Source organism: Megalops cyprinoides, chromosome 12 (genome assembly GCF_013368585.1).
Source record: "Megalops cyprinoides isolate fMegCyp1 chromosome 12, fMegCyp1.pri, whole genome shotgun sequence".
NCBI classification, from domain to species: domain Eukaryota; kingdom Metazoa; phylum Chordata; class Actinopteri; order Elopiformes; family Megalopidae; genus Megalops; species Megalops cyprinoides.
This window is the reverse complement of record NC_050594.1, coordinates 8,208,867-8,231,008: the sequence shown is the minus strand read 5'-3', so window position 1 is coordinate 8,231,008 and position 22,142 is coordinate 8,208,867. Positions and strand designations below refer to the sequence as shown.

At 41.9% G+C, this 22,142-nt stretch overlaps 1 protein-coding gene across 2 annotated transcripts in view; it reads right to left on the bottom strand.

The window, feature by feature from the left end:
* The window catches only part of crim1 (cysteine rich transmembrane BMP regulator 1 (chordin-like)), a 101,572-nt gene that overhangs the window by 8,005 nt on the left and 71,425 nt on the right, over positions 1-22,142 (bottom strand). For both annotated transcript variants that reach the window (XM_036541871.1, XM_036541872.1), the window contains exons 6-11: positions 20,818-21,000; positions 19,489-19,686; positions 13,926-14,054; positions 6,689-6,845; positions 3,410-3,531; positions 91-303 (exon numbers count right to left, since the gene is read on the bottom strand). In XM_036541871.1, the coding sequence (XP_036397764.1) occupies positions 91-303; positions 3,410-3,531; positions 6,689-6,845; positions 13,926-14,054; positions 19,489-19,686; positions 20,818-21,000 (1,002 nt within the window). The remainder of the gene's footprint in view (positions 1-90; positions 304-3,409; positions 3,532-6,688; positions 6,846-13,925; positions 14,055-19,488; positions 19,687-20,817; positions 21,001-22,142) is intronic.

Sequence of the window (22,142 nt, the reverse complement as noted above, 5' to 3'; positions counted from 1 at the left end):
AGTTGTAAAGGAGCAAACATTGCGAGACTGATTAATAAAGATTCAGCAATTTACACTTGCGAGTGTGGAAGTTGTCCTGTAGTGTCTTACCAGGGCAGGACGGGCAACACTGCCCAGGCCGAATGGTGGGGTTGGCACAGACCGGCACGGGGCAGGAGATGAGGGCGCACATCTCCCGGCTGTTGTGGCAATAGCAGTCCCGGCAGCCATCGTGCCAGTTCTCTCCATTCTCGTGCCGACGCCCATCCATGGAGAGACAGGACCCCTGCTTCACCGGGGGAGCCACAGATGAGACGCTGTGCTCTAGGGAAGGAGAGAGGTTCAAAAGACAGCCGGGGGAGACGTGAAGTGCATGTCAATCCTCAGAAGAGAAGTCAAGTAACAAGAGGGGTCAAAATTCTTGGAACAGAAGTTGAGTAAGTAAAAAAGTAAAAAATTTCACCAAGAAACCTGCCTTGGCTTCTTAACACGGCTGCCTCACCATAATTATTCCTCATGTTCCTCCCAGCCTGACAAAATGACCACCGAATGCAGTGAAAGAACTCGGACTTAAAACAACAATGAGGTGGTGGCCAGGGCTGGACATGTTATCCTGAGTCGGGAAATGATTTCCTGAAGGTTGTTAAATCCAGCTAACAAATTGTTGATTTGATTTAAATAAAACTGCACACAGCAGAACACAAATAATAGATGATGACATGGAATATATCGACTTCCATAATAAATATTCATGATCTACTAGGAGCCACCTCTCAACAAAGGTTACGGTTATTGTTTATATTCACCCTTTGGGAGGATGACTGTTATATATTGATAATAAAATATTGAATAAAACGAGCCAAAAAGATAAATACCCTATTGACAGCACAGTTGTGAAAAAATGTAGTTCTGGATCTATAATCTGTTAGCCACACCCTGGCATGTTGTCCTTGTCTTGCACTGTCTAAAAGGTAGCACCATGGGTCTCAGGGAAGCATTATTTCAACCCTACTGTATACTTGTAAATGGATGGGCTGACAATAAAGCTCTCTTGACCTGACTTGGTAATCCTGCCCTACCAAAACCAATCACAAATAAATTATTTCAAGAAATCAAAAGCTGAAGTTGACATTACATCACTACAGCATTTAAGCATATATTTAAACACACCTACAGGTCTGAAGGGTTTCAAAAGCTTTTTTTGGGGAAAACACTATGTTTAAAAGATGGAGGCTTGTGCATGCCCCTTTCCTTTTAAACTTGGGAGAAATTATTCTGGGAAACAGCACTTGAGGCTGACCAAAACTGACACATCCCGAGTTAACCTCCAAGTTCCAAGCGGACAAAGGAGCAGAGTAGAATGTTACCTCACATATGAATCATTATGTTGAGCTTCATGTTATGTTCAGTTTTACTTGTACATACAATCAAAACATACCTGGTTTAGTAAAATCCTGCGCTACAAAATCTGGCCATCCATGGATGGCAAAAAAATCATCTCTCAAGGAGTATGAAGTGATTAATACTCCAGAATGAACTAGCTCCTACAGGGAGCACTTTACTTTTAACTCAAGATTTCACATTTGAATGCTTTCAGCCATCTATTTTGGCGAGCTGGCTCAGTGATCCCATTGACAATGCACTCCGCGTATTGACCTGCTTTCCTTCCATCTTCGACCACATCCGTGGCTCAGACAGTGAGCATGGGCCCGTCTTCACAAGCTGGTCAAACGTGCCGCTGCACTGGGGTACTTTGCTTTTCTGCATTCAATGCAGCCCGGAACGGTTTGACTGCGTGTTCTGACCACAATACGCTGTTGCTCCTACTCCTCTGGGGCTAGAAGAGCCTAGCACGGTGAGTCTTAGCAACATTTCTGCAGTGTGTGCAAAATACATACTATCAAAATATTGCCAGACAATGGATCTTTTCTGATGATGCAGGTGACACTATGCGAAAACAATTTAATTATAAATGAATTATGGTTATGAATGTTTTTTTATGGTTTCAGGCTCCAGACAAAAGCAAACGCTGCTGCCAGCTTTACATTGCACAATATGAAAAGTGCACTTTCGTTAACCCACAAAAGATAGTTATTACAAGCAACAGCAAGTTTTAAAGAGTGAATGTTCATTTAAATGCATTGTTCAACCCAATTGTTTTCCTATAATTATTTGTTGATCCATTACATTAGCATATTTCCAGAGGTGCTATTAACGTTCAAACACTTGTTCTGTTTGAGTTCATGACTTGTGTCCATCTCTGATACAATGCTCTGTGTTGTCAGCCCTGAAGCCTTCCTTCCCTCACATTAAAAGCTCTGCCAACAACCTTGTCCCTCAAAACCTCCGTTTTAGAAAGCTCTGCCAACAAGGCTGAAATCAATATGTCTATGCAAAAAAAAAAAAGATGAAAGAGAGAGAGGGAGAGAGAAAACACACCTTGATTTACATCCTGCAGTTGAGATACAGAGAGGATGCGTCATGTTTAAAAATTAAAATGGGAGATTAACAGAGGGGCCTCATTAGCCAGAATGCGCTGCTCTCTTTCATGAATATTTCACACTCAGAATTCATTATTTAACGCCAAATCACATATAACATCAGAAGAATATAAATAATAAAAAAACAGGGTAAACAGCACCTGCCCTCTCTGGACAACAGGTGGGCTTAAAAACAAAGCAGAGAGGACCCTATACCCTTAAGCCATTGTGCGGTACCTGTCACGGTCGATGTGTGGATTCAATCGTGTAATGTAATGTAATATAATGTGAATGTAATGTAAATGTTCACAGATATTGTCAGAGTGCTACCTTCATTTCTTTGTCCTTCTATGCCACTGAAGTCACAGGGTGCAATAAACTAACACACTTTCTATGAACTGTGTGTGAGATGGGGCCAGAGACAAACACACACAAACTGAGAGTCTGTGGTCCTGCTTCTCAATAACACACTATAAGCGCACCAAGTGTGATCTTAATGAATGTATTCACAGACTGACATGAAAAAAATGACATCACATCCTACTGATTTGAACTCAGCAGAATAAAAGAACATTATGTGTACATTATGTGTCTATCTGTAAAATGCGGGGAGTTAAATGTTGGGAGTATGCAGGTCACAATAAGTCATGCCTAAAGATGGTTGCAATGTTACTCACGTGAAAAGAATCACTGCCAAGTGCACATATGCACGATGAGTATCTGGAATCTTACCTAAACCCTACCAACTGCACCCTACCTAAGCCAAACACAAACTGTTTCATGGAATCAAAACAAAGCTTTTGTTAATATTATACTGCTACTGTATGAAGTATATATTTAAATGTACTTACAAATTTTGACTGACAACTTTTTGAGGCCACAACTGTTTTTCTTTTCTTTTTTTTTTTTTTAATAGGGAGACTAGCAAGCCACCCCTGTCGGAAATTTACCTCTGCACTGACAGATGAGGCAGCCATGTTCATCCTGCTGGAAGCCGATTGGACAGGACTTGTCACATGGTAGCTCCGGACACTTCTTGCAGCGGCAGATGTCACAGCCATGTTTGTTCTTTCTGAGGGCAGACAGTTCGTGGTTCAGAACAGACAGAAGAATATTTAGGAAAGTTCCACATAAAGAGCCAGTGACCTCTTAGAGGAAAAAAAAAAATCAAAAAAACGTCTTAGCTATCATTGATATAATAATTCTAAATATTTGAAATGCTGAGATCCAAGCAGTTTTTGTTGGGTAATGAAATCAAATTAAAAATGCAACTAAACTTTGGCTGTAATATTTCCCCAAAATAATGCCATTCACTCATTGCCAACCTAAGGGAAGGAGTATGTCTCAGGTTGCCAGATACTTTGGCCTGCAGACATGATACAACAGCCAAGACCATGCTGGATTAACTACACAGGCGAACATGCCACACCCTTAGGTCTTATACCCCTCACAGGTCCAGAGAATTGAGGTCAATCTGGACTGCATACAGTCTAATCATCAGTGAAACGGTAAATATTAGACACCCACAAAGATATAGATGAACAACGACACTAAACATAACAACAATATATGCTTTTTATAAACATTATTGCACCATAAATGTAGTCTTGCAATGTCCTAGAACACCCTTTCACATGAAGTACAGGGGCATACAGGTACATTGAGATATGAGTTAATTATCCACCAAACACCAAACATTCTGCCTAGATACTTTTCCAGCAAAGTGTTCTAAGGGTTTTGGAGGACCGACTGAGAGGTCTTGTGCATGCTTTAAAATGTTTCAAAGCTTGTACAAAACCAGCGCTGTTCTGAATTCATTCTGCACAATGCAGGAATAATATGGGGTGACAGCAGCCAGGGTTGAGCAGGTGTACTTGGGCCACCGATGACACGAGCAGTTGAGAGGCGGGAGGTGCTGCCTGTGCTCACAGCTAGCAATTATTGCAGCAATAGGGGGACTCGCTCATGTGCAGTTTACCACAAAAAGCCTCCTAGCTCTGAAGCAGCCACTGTCAGAGGCGGCCAGTTCCTGCTCTGGAGATGTATGGGCCGAAGCACTTTCATCTCGTCTCCTTCAGATGCAGCGAGCTCAGTGAATAGAGTGGGCGGTCCAAGAGATTTTAAGATCCGTGAACCTGCACAGCACTTCTCTATAAAAACAACCGTTTATTATAAACAGTTTTTCTTTTTCCTATGCCAGGAATAAGAGCCTTGTTTTTTTATTTACTTTTTTATCTTTTTTTTTTTTTTTAACACTGCAGTACATTCTAACCGCGAAAATATAATTCTTTAATATGAAACAACATTCAGAGTAGGGTACAGGGTAATACAGTTTTTTTAATGTACTTTATTGGTAAGACACTTCCAAATGTAATCAAAATGCTAACCTCATTCAAAGGTTAGGTTTACTCATACTATTTTGGATCTGAACCTACCCAACGCAAGTACCATGAGCCCTTTGAGTCTCTGAAAAAGACATCAGAGATGAAGACAAACAAAACTCTGTCCCAAGCGTGCAATATGATTAACAATGGTAGGCTTGCTCATTTTATCTGTGGATCTGTACTTTGCCATAAACATATCTGTACTTTGTAGTAACTTTTTTCCCCATATCACTTACACTACATACAACTTTTACATGTTATCCATGTATACAACTCAATCTGGGGCAGCAGTGTAGCATAGTGGTAAGGAGCAGGACTCGTAACCAAAAGGTTGCTGGTTTGATACCCTGCTGGGGCACTGCTGTTGTACCCTTGGGCGAGGTATTTAACCCAGAATTGCCTCAGTAAATATGCAGCTGTATAAATGTGTAACATGTAAAAAACTGTAACCTATGTAAGTTGCTCTGGATAAGGGCATCTGCTAAATGCCAATAATGTAATGTATATACAGAAATTTGGGTTAAGGATCTTGTCCACAGGTGCAACAGCAGTGACCCACCTGAGAACTGAAATGGCAACTGTTAGGTTACAAGTGCTACTCCATACAACTATATCACAGTTTCTGCCTATTTGGCTTTCCATTTCCAGTACAATTTTCATTTATTTCCTGTGTAACACACTGTAACATACCCATTACTGATAGCCATAAACCAAAATGGTTCCACTGCATACCATACAAGAAATAACAACTTTGCAAAACTTGCAGATAATGAGCACCGAGTTGAAAAAGTTCTGCTGGAAGGGTAAACCTCGGTCTCTGTACAAATCAACTGCATGCATTCCCAGGGAAGATTAGGGTGTTTAAGGCAAATTATGTAAAGAGAATGGTACCATTTGCCTCTCCCCCCTGCAACCAATCACAGTGCAAGCAGCACTCTCACTCATTTGCATTCGTATTAACAGCCTGTCACCAAATTGCGGCACCAAAGTGAGGCCACTTGAGGTTAGAACAACCTTAAATAGAACTCATTACCATTCTGTGACAATTGGATGGTCGTCTGTCCCTCACAGGTGTAGCTTAATGAAATATTTTACTGCCAACATGAGCAGGGAGAACAATTTCCCCTTCTTGAAATTTGGAGCTGTGCATTTTTAGCACTCACGTCCATATGTTTAACTCTGATGACTTTGAATAAGGCTCACTCAGTAATATTGTATTTAATATTGATATGATTTAAAAACAGCAACAACAACATAGGAAATGATGTTTTGACTGCACTGGGACTCTATATCACGTAAGCACATTTCTGTTTTATTTCAGAAAACGTATATACAGTATGTTAACCTATTCCTACTGCATGGGGATCTGAAAAAAAAGAAAAACCTGATTGCATTTAAATGCCTTTTCAGCATGATCTACCAAATTGGATCTCTGTCACAGTCAATAAGGAGACATTGTACTGAAAATTTGCTTTTCAAGGTGCAAAAATTGCATTGACCTCAAAACCACAATACCAAAGACTGATCTTGAAATATTCACAGTTGGTTTAAGGGAAAAAATTAAGCCATTAGAAAGAGCAACAAAAGGTGTGTTATAATAGAGCTGAATAATGGCTTTTAAAGTCTTTAAGGCAAATTCCTGCAGGAAAAACTGCAGAAAAAAATGTATTTTTTATTTTTTGGGAAACCGCAATTTTTCTAGTCACAGTAAAAAAAAGCACACAAATCATGTAAAAAAAACTATTTTTTTAGAGCAATGACATAGTGGGTCTCGGTTATTGATGGTGGATTGTCAGTGGGCTGAGGAGTATGTGACCAATCATGGAAAGGGGGTGGGACTCTTACATGAAGCCAAAGGGACAGTCCTTGTCGCACACTATGGGCTTGCACTTCTTTGGGCGTGGGCGACATCGGCACACTCCACAGCCGTGAGCGTCAATCTGGTAGCCAAAGGGGCACTCAAGGGTACACCCTTCAATGAGACCTCGGCAGAGCTCTTCTCCTGGAGAGAGAGAGAGAGAGAGAGAGAGAGGGGACAGACAAAGGACGGCATCAGTATAGCTGACATTCACCTCAACATGAGAGCGCAGACCGCATTTATTTTCATTACACAGTATTACACGGGCCGACTGAAACGACCTTAGCGGAGGTTTAAACCTCAGGATTAGACCACTAGGCCACTGAACTCTCTGAGGCCTGGAATGGCTGTTCCGAATGCCATTTATTAAGAACACCTGTTCCAATTCTGATAGAGTGCAGTGGCCTCATTGTTTAAACCTGTGGTTTAAACCCCTGCTAATGCCGCCGCAATTTGCCCGTATGCATTTGCCTGCAGAGGGCCCCTGTCAGGATTAAAATACTAACTATAACCAGAATGCTTTTATCACACTGGATTGCTTCATTGTATTCCATTTAAGTTTTAAAATGCTGCTTTTTTGAGTACCATTACAGCTTAAAGCATCCCTTAAACTTAAAATAAATACTGACCCTTTAGAACAAATAAAAAAAAGAACTAGATGAGTTCAGTGTTCTCTTTTATCTAGTCCTCTCTATATAGTACTCTATTATGTTTCTAAAAACCATGTTTATAAATGCTCCTCAAGAACTGTACTCTTAAACATGTTTGAAATGTAATAAAAAATCTCATATCCTCCACTCATCCCACTTTACAGTAATTGTTCTTTAAACTTAAGTAATAAAATAAATTGAGTTTACTTTATCACATGATGTTATTACCAAGGCTCTTGGATCCCAAATTAATTAGTTGAATATACATTTTTCTTTCATTTGTTGATGATACATTAATATAGTTTTTTAAATGATAAATTGCGCGTGCGCGCACACACACACAAATACACATTATATAACAGCATTAATATACTTCACGTGTCACACTCACATGTTCCTGCATATGTAAATATTGTCATTCACTGAGTGCTAACAATTTGATTCAAAAGGGAGGCATGGGCATATTGACAATACATGAATTAGCACACACTGGCTAAGATGTAATGTTCAACCACCTAATCACAGACTGATTACCTGCTTCAGTATCTGCACAACTGTTAAGTCAAAACAAGGAAATCCATGGTTGTATTCTTTTTCGTCAATATTCATGAGTGATATTCATGACAAGTTCCTCCACTAATCATGTGACCGAATGCAAATCTCCTTCCAGAAAGTCCTTATTTACACAGAGCAGGAGGTTCATACAGTGCTTTGGGGAAATATACATGTGCTGGGTATATTTAATGGGAACTGAGACATAGAATATTCTAATGTAAAATAATAGGAATGCTCATCCCTTGAACGGAACATATTTATTCTCTTGCATATAACCAATCTGATAGAGTCGATTCACAGAGCTACTAAAATGAATGGTACAAAAAGGCATCTTTATTACTCTTTTATTACTCTTTATTACTCTTTAATACTCCGATCAGTCAGTCACTCTGGTCACCAGCATTGTCTCTCGTGTCTGCTTCCTTGCTGCTCCTCCTCGGCTGGAGACTTTAAATTGATGGTAACGGGATTCAGCTCATCTTTTTTGATCAATTTTATTCATTTACCTTACTTTGCATTTTCTTAGACGATGCTCTTGTCCTTGGGGATTTGCACAGCACACAAGTTTTACATGTTACCCATTTATTTACCCGGGTGGATTGCCTCAGTAAATAAATCAAGGGTGTAACAGCAGTAACCCACTTGGAAATCGAACCAGAAACCTTGGACCTATGAACCCTGCTCCCTACTACCACGTCACATTCCTACCCATTTAGGTCAAGATACGCAAGGCACAGGGAGGACTACAGTGGGACATGACCACTGACATAGACGGAAGCAAAATGAAAAGGAATGAACAGAACAAAATAAAAAGAAAATTCCTGATGTTGAAAGATTTTCCACACTATTTTACCATGACATGAGTTACATACATCTACTCAAATGGAGAGAAAGAAAAAGAAAACACGCAAAGGCATATGTAAATAAAAAGCAAATAAGTAACTGAATAACAGAGAGAGGGGACCTCATTCATTACATGTCTGCTGATGCCATGGTTAGCTGAACAGATAGCAGACTACAGGAGTGGAGGCACAGATGTTGCTTCCAGGAGCCTAACCAGCAGCCTCCTGGGCCCAGCCCTGTGGACCTGGGCTGTAAATCACCTTGGCTGAATAACATCCAGAAACATGACTATCCAATGAGGTCAGGGCAAGGCGAGAAGCAGCTGCCAGCACAGTGCAGGCATGTTTTGGCCTGCTATGAGGCTGGCACATCTTCTCTTATCTTATCTTACTTCTGCTGGGCAGCTGCGTGGACATCCTGAGATGTGGTTCAGAACTAACATTCCCACACAAAGCGGGGTCTCAGGGTTATCAAAACGTTGAAATGAAACTGGTGCATCAGAAATGCACTACAAGTCCCACGGTGCATTTCAGCACATCTGTTGATGGCAGTGACTTAAGTGCACGCAGGCTGCTTATTTCCAATGAGATGAGGTACCCTGGCTGATGTACAGTGATACAACCCAAGGTGGCATGAAGCAGCTGTCAGTTTAAGTCACAGAATACTTGCAGACCATCGCCCGCCACACAAATTCCCCTTTCACTGCACTTAGGAGGCAAAAACGGACGGGCCCCGACCAGCACTGAAAAATTTACATGAAAAAATTGGAAAAACAACGGTGCTACTCTACAGTAGATGTAATTTTCCTGCTGCACTCCAGGTTGCAAGAAGGCAGGAAATTATAGGCCTGAAATGTACTGTAATCAGGACTGTTTTTAAAAAAAAAAAACGAAATACCAGATGATATGGAGCGTGTTCAATCTTGGAATTTCAGTGGATGTAGTATGCATCTCCACAGGCCTTCAGGAGAATGAGGCATTGTGGCCCTGCCAAGGTGAATGAGGGTGCCACACCAAAGAGGGAAGGACAGACGCCCAGTGGATCTTCCTCGCTGTAGTACAGCAGAATTAACACAGGGATGTTTCCCTCTCCATGTGAGCTTCAATGGGAAGTGCGGCTATTTAGTTAAACTAGTCCATTTACTTAAAGCTATGTTATTGTGTATTTTTATGTGAATATTCCTCTGCAGCCATGATTTAGGAACCCATTAACAACATTACCAACCACAGAGGCACTGGTAGGGGCAGTGAAATAACCTGCACACCTGTGGTGACATTTTAGAACTGAACATAAAATAGCAGCCAAAAGAGTATCATTATTTCACTGATGAATGCAGCAGACCGAAATGCTGGAATCTTGCAACCCCTCCAAAAATGTTCCTTGCTGATATTTTATGAATTAAATTTAAAAGTTATCTGGAAAATTATTCTGGGTGATCTAATGTAGCGAGAAATGATTATCCACACCGAGATATTTTAAGTGTTTGACCGCTGGGATCTGAATGTCTAAGGCAGTATTATTCACCAGTGGGGTTGGAGGCATCAATGTTGATTTATTTCACAGCCTGAGATAGAGATGAATTCTGCTAACGTAGACAGTAATCAGGGGGCTGATAGTGGTGCATTATTAAGGAATAATAACATGTCAACCGCTTGTGATATATGGTGAAGAGTATCAATAACACCAAAGGGAGAGATACTGTATGTGTGTATGTGCTGCCGAACTGCTCGAGAGGGAGCAAACCGGCAAAAGAGAGAACCCTTGACAGTTACCTGTCGAAAGAAGAGGACTAATAAAGGAACTGAGAAGAGCCACTGCTGACCCTTGAAGTTACATCACTGAAAGTCAATGCACTCACACACCTGAGCTCCAACACCAGACCTATATGATGGTTCCATCCAATGGTTCTCCCTCTCTCCTGTCATTAATATACCCCTATTCTGCAAATATATGAATAGAACTATGTAAATATGTAGATAAAAGCAAATAAGTAACTGAATAACAGAGAGGGTGGACATCGCTCAATACATGCCAGGTCAGTATAGATGAAGTATAGTATAGATGCAGTATAGTATAGTATAGATGAACCCCAGACCTACATGATGCTGGACTTCCCACAAATTCTCCCATTATGATTGTCTACCGTGGCTTTTTCTGTACAAGAATACAGAACAGTTCATATTGCTGGCAGAAAAGATGATGTGTAGAGGCCAAAGGAGAAGCTTAGTTCTCAAAAACTCTCAAAAACTGCCATTGCAGTGTCTCAAAAATTTCCGCAATTTTTCTCACTGCACATAACACAAATAAAGCCACTGATTACCACAAACAGCCTTGAGTATGTTGGCCCGTTGGTGATGTGTCAGACCAAATCTGTCAGCGGAAATTGTTGAAGGCCAGGTGGTATTTAATAAAGCAGTTCGAGGCCCGTCACGATTAAAAAGTTTAGAAAGTTTGACGCAGTTTGAACAAACCTTGACATGAAGTTTTACATCAGCATTGATCAATGAGAGAGGGAGGTAGCTCGCACAGTTAGCTGGGAGAGAAATAGCTGAGCTTAAAATTGAGGTTTAGTGGCAAAAATGTAGTCTATCCTTGGGTATATTTTATGCATGACTGAGACGAGGGTGGTTTCCTTGGAGGCTGATTTGAAAGGTGCTATACAAATCTATCACATTAAAATCAAAGACCGATTTTTCTGTTAAACCAGTTGCTTGAGATTGAGTATGCATGTTTTAATGATTACTGCAATCGATGGTTGGGTTCAAAACTGCATTCAGATCAGACCCAATAATCAAGAGAAAGTCTGACATCCTAGTACCGTCAGCAGGGGGGTTGGGGGGGGAACAAATCCCAAAATGACTGTGGGGGAAAAAAAAACTACTTAGATCTTTGCTTCCAACAACGGTGAGATAATAGCTTTTTTGCAGAGCCAGGAAAGAGTTCATTCACTTGCATGGCAGCGATGCTGACGTGAAAAGGTATTTGAGAGGGGGAAACACAAGCCGAGCAGAAGCCGCAACTCTGAGCTTTTTCTGGAAACCCAAGAATTCCTTCAATAATCAAGAATCTGCTGCTGAGCCCATGAATGAGAATCCATTTGAATTGGTTGCAGGTAGACAGCAAATCCTCCATGAAATCAGAAGCAAGGGTGGCAACACCGGGCTACATCATAAAGACGAACATGAATGCGAAAGGATATTGCCATTTTAAGAAGAATGTCCTTAACAATACAAATGTATCAGGGAATAAATATTATTTCAATGACCATATATGGATATGATTGCCCCGTAGCAAGGATTCAAAGGCATTAATGTTTACGGTCTTTGCATCGGCATTCATACGGCTCCCTCAGCTGTTGTCCCACTCTTGTGCACTGATCTGTAAATGTATCATGCATGTTATTTATTTATTTATTTGTTTGTTTGTTTATTTTTCCTTTCTTTTTAAAGATGCAACACACACTGCTGAGCGTAGCGGACTGAAATATCAGATGATTGATTTTACTCGTGCCTTTCTGAAAGATCAAAGCTTTAGCTGCCCAAGCCCTACCTGCCTGCCCTTTGACATCCACCCCCCCATTGCCACGAACCGATCAACCCACGTAACTACCCCATAGCAAATTAATAAAGTATTCTATGTTTACATTATGCTGGATCTGCTATACATGTGTGTGCGCTGAGAGGCCCATTAAAGCCAATTTGTCAGAACAGGAATATGCCATTGAATCTGACAGGGGGGCTCTTACTGCACAGACTAGATGCGTAAGCAAAAGAGGACGTGGCAGGTTTGCAGAAACCACATGGTGGGACTGCAAATAAAACATAATACTAAAATCAATCAGTTTCGTCTCTTTTATATTTAAAACACTGCTAACATTTTTAACTCAGAACTCGGAAGTTGGGAGTGAGGATGGAGATGGAAAAGGAAAACTGCTCACTACAAGAGCCACAGGGCGTTCTTATTTGAACTGGTGTGTTTGCTTTACGCCAAAAATGTACAAACCACAATAATGTTTACTTCTCTGTCAATACACTGTAAAGTTCTGCTCATTTACTGGAATTACACCCCCCCCCCCTCCCCATATTATCTTGGGGACAAAAATTGTCCCTGAAAAATAGTAAAAAAAAAAAAAAAAAATCTCTACAGTACAGGCTTTTCGAATGTTTGGAAACAGCACTCTAAGGAGTGTGTCAGGTAAGCAGCTTGTCACCATCCTGGGGCTGACACAATGTCAAGCCTGTCACATGATAAAGTCCCCTGGCACTTTGCAGCAATCCGTGACAAAATAAATGCGTATGCCAAATGACGGATGTTTCAAAACACATCCACAGGTTTCACACACTCAATTCTAATATCAGGGCTGTAATTGGTCACGGCTCTACATCTTGCCACACACGGCACAGGGTTTTAGGAGAGCTTAATTTAATTGACATACTTGTTTGTGTTTCATGGAGTTAAAGGGGCCGCAATAAAGATTTGTTTAGAGAGTTTGAAATACAATACATTAACAATATATTACAATTACAGAGTATAGGATCATTCATAAATCATATATCATGAGCAGAAACATTTCAGACAAGCAACCTCTATCCTCCCACAAATATGCATTTCCTTTGCTCCAGTTCATCTCATCTGTCTAGGTACATACATTTCTCAGACGCAAACCTTGCATACACACAAAGGCAGGGGCTTTATATAGCTACATTCACAGCTATGTGAATGTTTTATAGCTATATGGCAATCTTTTGTCACAAACTGAAAACAGCATTTTCAGGTTGCATCTTACATCGCTGAATGCAAGCTTCCCTCCTCTCTCCTACCACTTTAACCATTTTTCACTGGGCAGCCTTAGCACTAGTGTGTAGACCTGGATTATTCAGAACTGTAGCACTGTAAACGCAATAAATTACAATTCTTTGAATGTCTCGCTTGCACATGCCTGTATTAATGCTGATGTTATTGCTCCGTATGATATGCACTGAATGTTCTCCAACTTGTAAGTCGCTCTGGACAAGGCCTTCTGCAAAACCAATAAATGTGTGGGTGCTGTACATATTGGTGTGTGATAATCTGCAGATTTGTGGCTCATATGGTAATGGTATCCAGAGTCAATTTGTTTAAGACCCAATAAAATTTTTTTTTAAAAATTCACAAAAAATGCGGGATAGGAACTCACGTGTTTTGCACCTGCAGATGCGGCAGCTGTTCTGGTCCAGCTGGAACCCGTAGAAACAGTCCTTCTCTGTCAAGCTGCAGTTTTCCATGGAGCCACAGGCAGGGGGCGCCATAGTGATGTAGGTGGGCTCTTGGGGGGGGAAGAAGAAGAAAAAAAAACATTCAGAGATGGGAGTGAGTCACTGAAGGAGAAGGAGCACAACTTCCCTTCCTTGATGGAATTTACAGCAGTGATTATGAATCTAAAGCCTCATACGTAACACCCCACTCGCTCTGACAGCTCTGTCAATGTATTTCATAAGGTCTGTCACCTTGATATTAAATATTGCATTCCGAGGACTGCAGATAAATACGTAAAGGTTCCGAAGAGATAGAGGGATGTCGTAGTATATGGTGCGAATAATGTTCAAGGTCACTAGCGGATTTCCTGCTGCGTAATCGTAAAAAAAAGGAGATAAATTCTCAAATCAACCGCGAGAGTGATCGAAGAAATGTGTCAGCCCGTGGCTATGGATACTCAAAAATTACTCCCCTCAGGACAGAGTGCCAACTTAAAGATGAAACCAGATGAAATCTGTTGGCTGACATGATATAAAAGACATCCAATTTAATAATAAAAGAAAAAAAAGTAAATTAAAATGAAAAACATTTATTTCTGCAAAGCAGTAGGGGTCCCTTTGGTACAGAGGCCAATTCTATGCATGACGAAACATTGACAGCAGCAGTCCGGCAGCAATATTTCTCAGGTGAGTTAATTAAATAAAAACACAGAAACAATTGTATTTTTTTGCAGTTTCTCATTCCCCTGTGGTTCTTTCGTATTGAAAACAGCTGCAAATGCTTTTTCTTGATACAAATAATTATACAATAAAGAATTTATTTTCTTTCTGTCGGCATAGGCTCTGACTAAACACATGAGGTTTCCTCTTTCCATCTTGATAACAGACACGTACATTATTTTCCATCAGCCAAAGAGGCAATTGAAACTTTGCACTCAGCACAGTCTTTACTCATGGCCACAGGACATTCTTGTTCTACGGTAAGATTATGTTTAGCTGTATTGAGTGTTGTATAAAGCAACTGCCACTGGGAGCACAACCTTCAATATTCAAGACTCAAAGACATCAGTTTAGTCCTAGAACTTCTTCCAAGTGTCTACTGTGTCTAAAGACCCAGGCCTTACTTGACCTGGAGTAGCATCAGAGTCCGTTTCTGTCTTAATTTCCCACCAGCGTTTTACCATAGGGAAGTGTGACACAACACATCTCCAACATGCTACACAGTACACACACAAACAAACACAACCCAAGCACACACCCACTCTCTGTAAGTGCCTCATTTAGGCATCGTATCCTGTCTCTCTGAGAGGCATGTTGTGATAACTGCCACAGGCCTCCAAGGGGTTTTTTTTCCCTCCCACTCTGATGGCCTTCATTTACTTAATTACTCACACTGTGCCCAACAGAGTAACACCATGGCAGAGAGAGAGAGAGAGTGAGAGAGCGGGTGTCACCTTCAGGAAATGAGGTCTCGCAACAAATAATAATTAGGAAAATAAAAATGCATAATTCAAAGGCATGACATTGAGGGTGCTATATTAAGCCTCTCGGAGCAAAGACGTCAGCGGACCCATGCGAAGGGGACAGGGGCAGCTATGTCAGGGGTTGGCTTCCGTCCAAGGTTTTAGCCATGTTAACTTTGGCAGCGTCAAAATATGATCCATGCCTCGCCTTGGAAACTCTTCTCGGACATGAGTCAAGGAGTCAAAAGGACCCAGTCCTGTGCTGTTACTTTTATGTCATCTGTGGATTTGCTGAGCACATATCCATATCCCGAGCCACTTACTTAGCTTATATTTCCACCCATTTTTACAGTATTGCTGGATATTTACAGAAGGCACTCAGGTAAAGTGCCTTGTACAACCAACAGTGCCCCACCCACTAAAACATTTAGATGTGCCCTCCCCCAAATTCCAATGTGGAACACTGCAGACAAACACCCATTCCAAGACTTTTCAAACAGATGGTTGCAATTGCTTTTTTTTTCTTATGACATCACAATGCACTTATGAACTCTTTCATAAGAAGCTGAGATACCATCCCTGAAGGAACTGCATACTGATGTGAAGTGCATTAAAACTGACTCAAAATCAGACCAGACAAGCAGAGAGAAGGGAATCTCTCTACTGGGTGGTGAACTGATGTTACAGATCATTACTATAACTACTCTGAGCCATTTCATTTGACTGATAGCTCATGTGAAAGTAATTAATACTTACAAGTTAAATAACAATGCTACCAGGAGTATGACTCAGATCTGCAAAAACCATAAAAACCAAAAACCATAAGGCTTTGCAAAGCTTCAAGTCACATCTCATTGACGTAAGATTTTTAAAAGGTTACAGGATACAGCTTGTCTCTCAAATTTGTGACAACATAGAAACAACTATAAATAGAGCTTAGAGCATTAGATGTTCTTATCAGACATTTGGTAACAAGCTGTGATCTTTGCCAACTCACAAAACAGTATAAATCATATGCTAAATTTTGACAGTAGCTTGAATAACTCTTTGGTATTACAGAAAACATTTTAGCCATACTTTACATTTTATCACCTTTTATTAAGTTCACATTTTTCAGTAAGTTGACATGTCTTGACTCATCTATTATTACACTTTAGCTGAATATGTGAATAAGATGTAATTTGCAATTACTGCTGAGTTTCATATTGGCACACAATTTCTATGAGTACGTAAAGGGTTACGGCTGATTTGTGGTTAAGATTATGGTTGATTTGTGGTTAGATTTAGGGGCCACATCGAGTGAGAGATATAACTGAGGTCAGAGTGAGGGGTCAGGTTGAAAGGGTTGACAAGACCCAGATAACCAGGGTAATTACACAAACCACACAGCCTTGTCTACAGCCTTGTCTATGTGTACAGCAAAGTAAAAACGTGACACCAGTTCCGAAAGGAGTCACAATACACTGGCATAAGGTCAACTTAATGTAAAGTGTCACGTATTCTTGACATTTTCGACGAGTATGTCTTGGCATATTTAACCAGGTGCAACAAATGCAATTTCATGGCACTTGAGACACATTGTTGGGATGCGTTTTGCTGCATAATGCATCAGGTTGTATTCTCCCTCCACTGAAAATGACTTCCCCCTTCGGTCTTGGCCTCGGCCAGTGGAAACCAGCGTAGCCGCTTCTGTTGCAAGCCTACCCATGAAAGATTAACTGAGTGGGTGGAGGTGAATGTAAGACACTTCTTCACATTTTGAAAATAACCCACGGGCATAACGGATTGCCCGCGTCCACTCGAGAGTGTTTCGCCACCCGAGGCTGTCATTAAAGTGGCTCGGTAACTCTGATCCCCTCGGGCCTTTTCGCCACTCTAATTGAATCCTTTTGCATTCTGCTTAAAGCGAGACGAAAACTTCCTGTGAGGTTTAACGTGCCCCCCCCCCCCCCCCGCCACCAAGATCTCACATTTTATTAAGCTAATATGAAACGAAGCTTTGTTGTTTAGTCGGAACGTGCAATGTTGCAAAAGCAACAAACTGGCCAGAATTTAAAGGGGGGGGGCTCGATTGTGCCACTGAGATTATTGCCTCGGTTGCCAGATCAATACGGCGCTCCCGAGATGAGAGTTCCCCTAATAATCCCCCACCCAAAGCCAATCATCAGTCACCGTGTCTGTCAGAACGGCCCACGGCTGAATTAACAGTATGTGTTTTGTTTTATCGTGCAAGTGCAAGGGTAATAACCGGAGACGTCGCAACGCGAACGGGCAGAATGGCTCGTCCTATGACGCATCGCCACAACAAATCCTTCTAGAATGATCTGAATGCGCGCCTGGGGTTGTCCCGGCAAGCACCAACAGGTCGCGGTAACCTTGGAACACCATGTGGCACAAAGGTATTTTAATACAGGATGAAAGCGCATCGACTACATCGTCATTTTATTTGACGCAGACAAGGGTCAAAAAAGCAGGTGCTGGTTTTGATTTGTGGTGTGGTGGTGGTTGTTTGTTTCATATTGCCACTTAAACGGCTTCAATTTAATGGCTTTTAAAATGCATTTTTAATTAAATTAAAACTCAACCATTAAAAAAAAATGTTTTATTCAATTTCACTTTCACAAAAAATGTACTTATCAGCAAGGATACAAAGAATTATTTTTCTAAGAATACTACTGTTGACCATCACTCAACCTACCTTTGTTCCAGTCCTTAATTGGCCTTAATGGTGCTTTTAAATGAAATGTATATAATGAGCACTTAATTAATCACTATACACAATGTACATTTTAAAATGCATTCAGCCGCACTGCTGGATATTTGTTGAAGGAGAGGCGGTGCTTAGCTCAAGGGTACAACAGCTGTGCCCCACCTGGGAACTGATGACCTAACCTTTCAGATATGAGTGCAGTTCCCTAAAACTATACCACTCTACTGCCCTGCTTTCACGAACCACTGAACAACTGTTTTCCAAAGCAAACAAAATAAATACAAACAGAACTGCATATATTCCCCTAAAAGTATCACTATAAAATTACATGAAATGTATTTACATGTCAATGAATGACAAAATGGCAGTGAAATCTAATAAAAAAAATATATTTCCAACCTCAGATCAAGAGGAGTTTTTTTAGAACAGCAGCAACATCTTTCTCAAGCAACAGATAAATATATGACAAATAATATTGTCCCTCTCCCACTCAATCTGAGTTGAAACAGCGCCTAATCAGGTGGACCAAAAGAATGTGGGAGCTCAAAAAACATGGCCTGATTATCAAGAACATCTTGACAAAAATTAATAACTATAGGAAAGCTCCTGACCACCCTGTGACCTATAGGTTACCAGCTGTGATCTATGGCAAAGCATCTTGTCTTGTCTTCTGGATGAAGATCCACACGAATGCAATCCGAAGCACTTGACTGTCCCTTTCAGAGACAGCCAAAAAACTTACAGGTTTTTACTTTTACTTTTACAGACACAGGAAAAAAAGCCTTATTATACTACAGTATATTTAGTATCAATAACAACAATTACGTTTTTTCTTCTCAGCTGTGTTTTGAATGTCATTTTATGCTATTATGTTTGCAATCATGCCCGGTTCAGCTTAAATTAACTCAACATTAAAAATGTAACTCTTACACAGCAACTGAAACAACACAAAATTCCTTGCCACACTTGTTCTGTGACTCTGACCATATGAAAAGAAATAATACAATACAGAACAGTTTTATTTGCGCTTGACTTTTTTGTTTCAAGTGTGCAAATATTTCTGTCTATATCTGAAAATATAAATGTTGACAGTGCACAGCCAAAACTGCAAACTAGCTAAAACAATTTTGACTTGAAATCAAAAGGAATGAGCGTTCTGTGTCTTGGCTTGACAAGACCCTGGCATGGACGTACGATAAGGACACACATGCAAACACACACACACACACAAACACACAAACACACACACAGACACACACACACACACACACACACAGTTCAGAGACAGACAGCAGCCGTGGGGTTTCAGCAGGGGGGGTTAGCGAGCGTTACCTTCGCAGACGGGGCAGCACTCGCCCGGGACGGTGACGGGGTTGGCGCAGCTGTGCCCACACGCCGCCGCCACACAGCGGGCCTCGCCACTCATGCACTGACAGAACGTGCAGTCGTCCTCCCGCCAGTGGTCGCCGTGCGCCAGGATCTGCCCGTTCACGTAGCAACCGGCGTAATTCTGCACGGGGGAGACGGGGTCTGTGGGGATATAGTGAGAGGTCACATGACGAAGGTCACGATTTCAAAACCAAACATACACACGGCAACACAGTACCTAAAACTAAACTATTTCAGTACACTTCAGAAATTAATTGGATGATTTGTTCAATCAGAAAAGACTAAAACAAGATTGAAACATTAAAAGATTAAAAACACTGAAACATTAAGATTTAAACAAAGGATTATGATTATGATTATGATTTCAAAATTAAATGTACATACAGTAGCATGCTACCTAACATTAAACAGCTACAGTAAATGAAAGGAATGAACTGGACTTTTTACTCATTCAGAATAGACAAGGATTAAATCAAAGGATATTTAGGCCATTTTCAAAATCAAAAGCACCTACAGCAGCCCACTGCCTAAAATGACATAATGACATAATTGCAGCACATCACAGAAATGAACTGGAATTTTCCTTCCCTGCAAAAAGACAAGGGTTAACACTTGCTGTTTTCCCCTCTTTCATTCCGTTGATGGGCAGCTGGCTGTTGGCGCACGCCAATCCCAGACACGCTCGGTGAATCTCCAGCGGATTGAGACATGCCGCGTGAATTATTGAAGCGGGAGAGCCGGGCTCGCGGAGAGCCTGTGATGGATTTCGCACCTGCGTGTCACCGTGGCGAGCCGTCAAAGGCCACCCGACCCGGGCCCGGGCAGCTGACTGACAGCCCGCATTGTCACGTATTGACGTATGGATCTGGGTGTCATCCGCCACCGCGGGGCATCGCGAAGCAGACGCCGGCCGACGGATCGCCTTCGCGGCCTAACGGCTGCTAATGAGGACGTGTCAGTCACTCGCGTGTCGAGGGCCCGCCTCAGGAGGGATGACGCCTCACCCCGAGCGCTTTTGTCACTTTCGTCACTTTTTGACCTCAGCGAGGGCTAGACTGCCGGAGCAGGGCTCGGATGCAGGATGATGCGATTGTACCCGGGCCCCCGAGAGTCGACAGGGCGGGGGCAGCGATTTAGCCGGGAGCGATTCTGCTCTGCCATGTGCCAGAGGGAACCCAGACCCCGCCTCAGGCCAGGTTCGGGGCGCCGAATCAATGAGAGCGTGCCGGCGCTCTTTAGGGGAGTTGACACGGTGGCGGCGTGGCTTCCTACCTTCGCAGACCGGGCAGCACTCTCCCTCGGGGATGTAGTAGTGCTCGCAGTGAAGCGTGCCGCACTGGGCCGAGAAGCACACCGACACCCCGCCCTGGCAGCGGCAGAAGCGGCAGGCGTCCATTCGGAACATCTCCCCCTCGCGGTACTCCACGTCGCTGAAGACGCACACTGGCTTGCTCTCTGGGGGGGAGGGGGGGGCACGACACATAGTTGAAAGTTAAAACCAATTCATTAACTCAACCTGTGGACTGGGGCAGCAGTGCACCGTAGTGGTAAGGAGCAGGGTTCAAACCTGAAAGGTTGCTGGTTCGATTGCCTGCTGGGGCAGTTCTGCTGTACCCTTGGGCAAGGTACTTAGCCCACTATTACCTCAGTAAATATCCAGCTGTGTAAATAGATAACATTGTGAAAAAAAAATCTGTAACCGATGTAAGTAGCTCTGGATATGAACGTCTGCTAAATGCCAATAATGATGAACATTTTATGAATGGATCAATAGAAGCACAGCACAGACTACACACATCATGTTATTGTCATTTGCAGCCAGATCACTTTTAGCTGGATGCCAGGTATACCATATGCCATACACCTATAAAGTGTAGGGAGTTAGGCAGAATTCCTACAGTAATAACAGCTATGACCCTGAGGTCTGACCTTTATTTCTGTACCAATGTCATTTCAAAACTTCAAAACAAAAATGTGGATTCAGTCTCCAACAATCACACATTAAATGCCCAAAATCAGACCATTTGTACCCCTTTCCGCGTCTCATTTTTATTTCCCCACCTAAATACATCATTGCAAGACATCCAATGCCATTTCATAGGCCAGCTATTTCCTTATCTTCAGACAAGCAAACTGATTTAATCGATCCAGCACTGAAAAGCGCCTTTGTGTCTGTTCTGAACAAGAACACGGTGTCACTCAGTGTTGGCTGCGCCTGTGTGTGTACATGTCACTCGGTGGCTGGGTATTTAAAACATAAAAAAAAAAACATTTGAAAAGATGGATTGTGATGTTTAAGTCTAAGCGATGTGTTGTGACTTGCGGTCTCCCGGACTGCGGCCTATCGCTGACGTACGAGGGGTTTGGCTGTAACGTCCTGCCAAGTCAGATACCGCTGGCTTCAGGCACTGCAGATGGAGAGCGTGTGCGTGCCAAAATGAGCCGTCAGCACACCGAAGGCACAAGAAGATGGGCACGTCTGTTACCTCACGTCCTTCTCCCGCGATTTTCACTGGGCTTGTAGCTAAGCAGTTTAAATCTCATCATCGCCCGAGCCAAGACACTGCACCGACTACTGAATCCCCGCAGTAATGGAT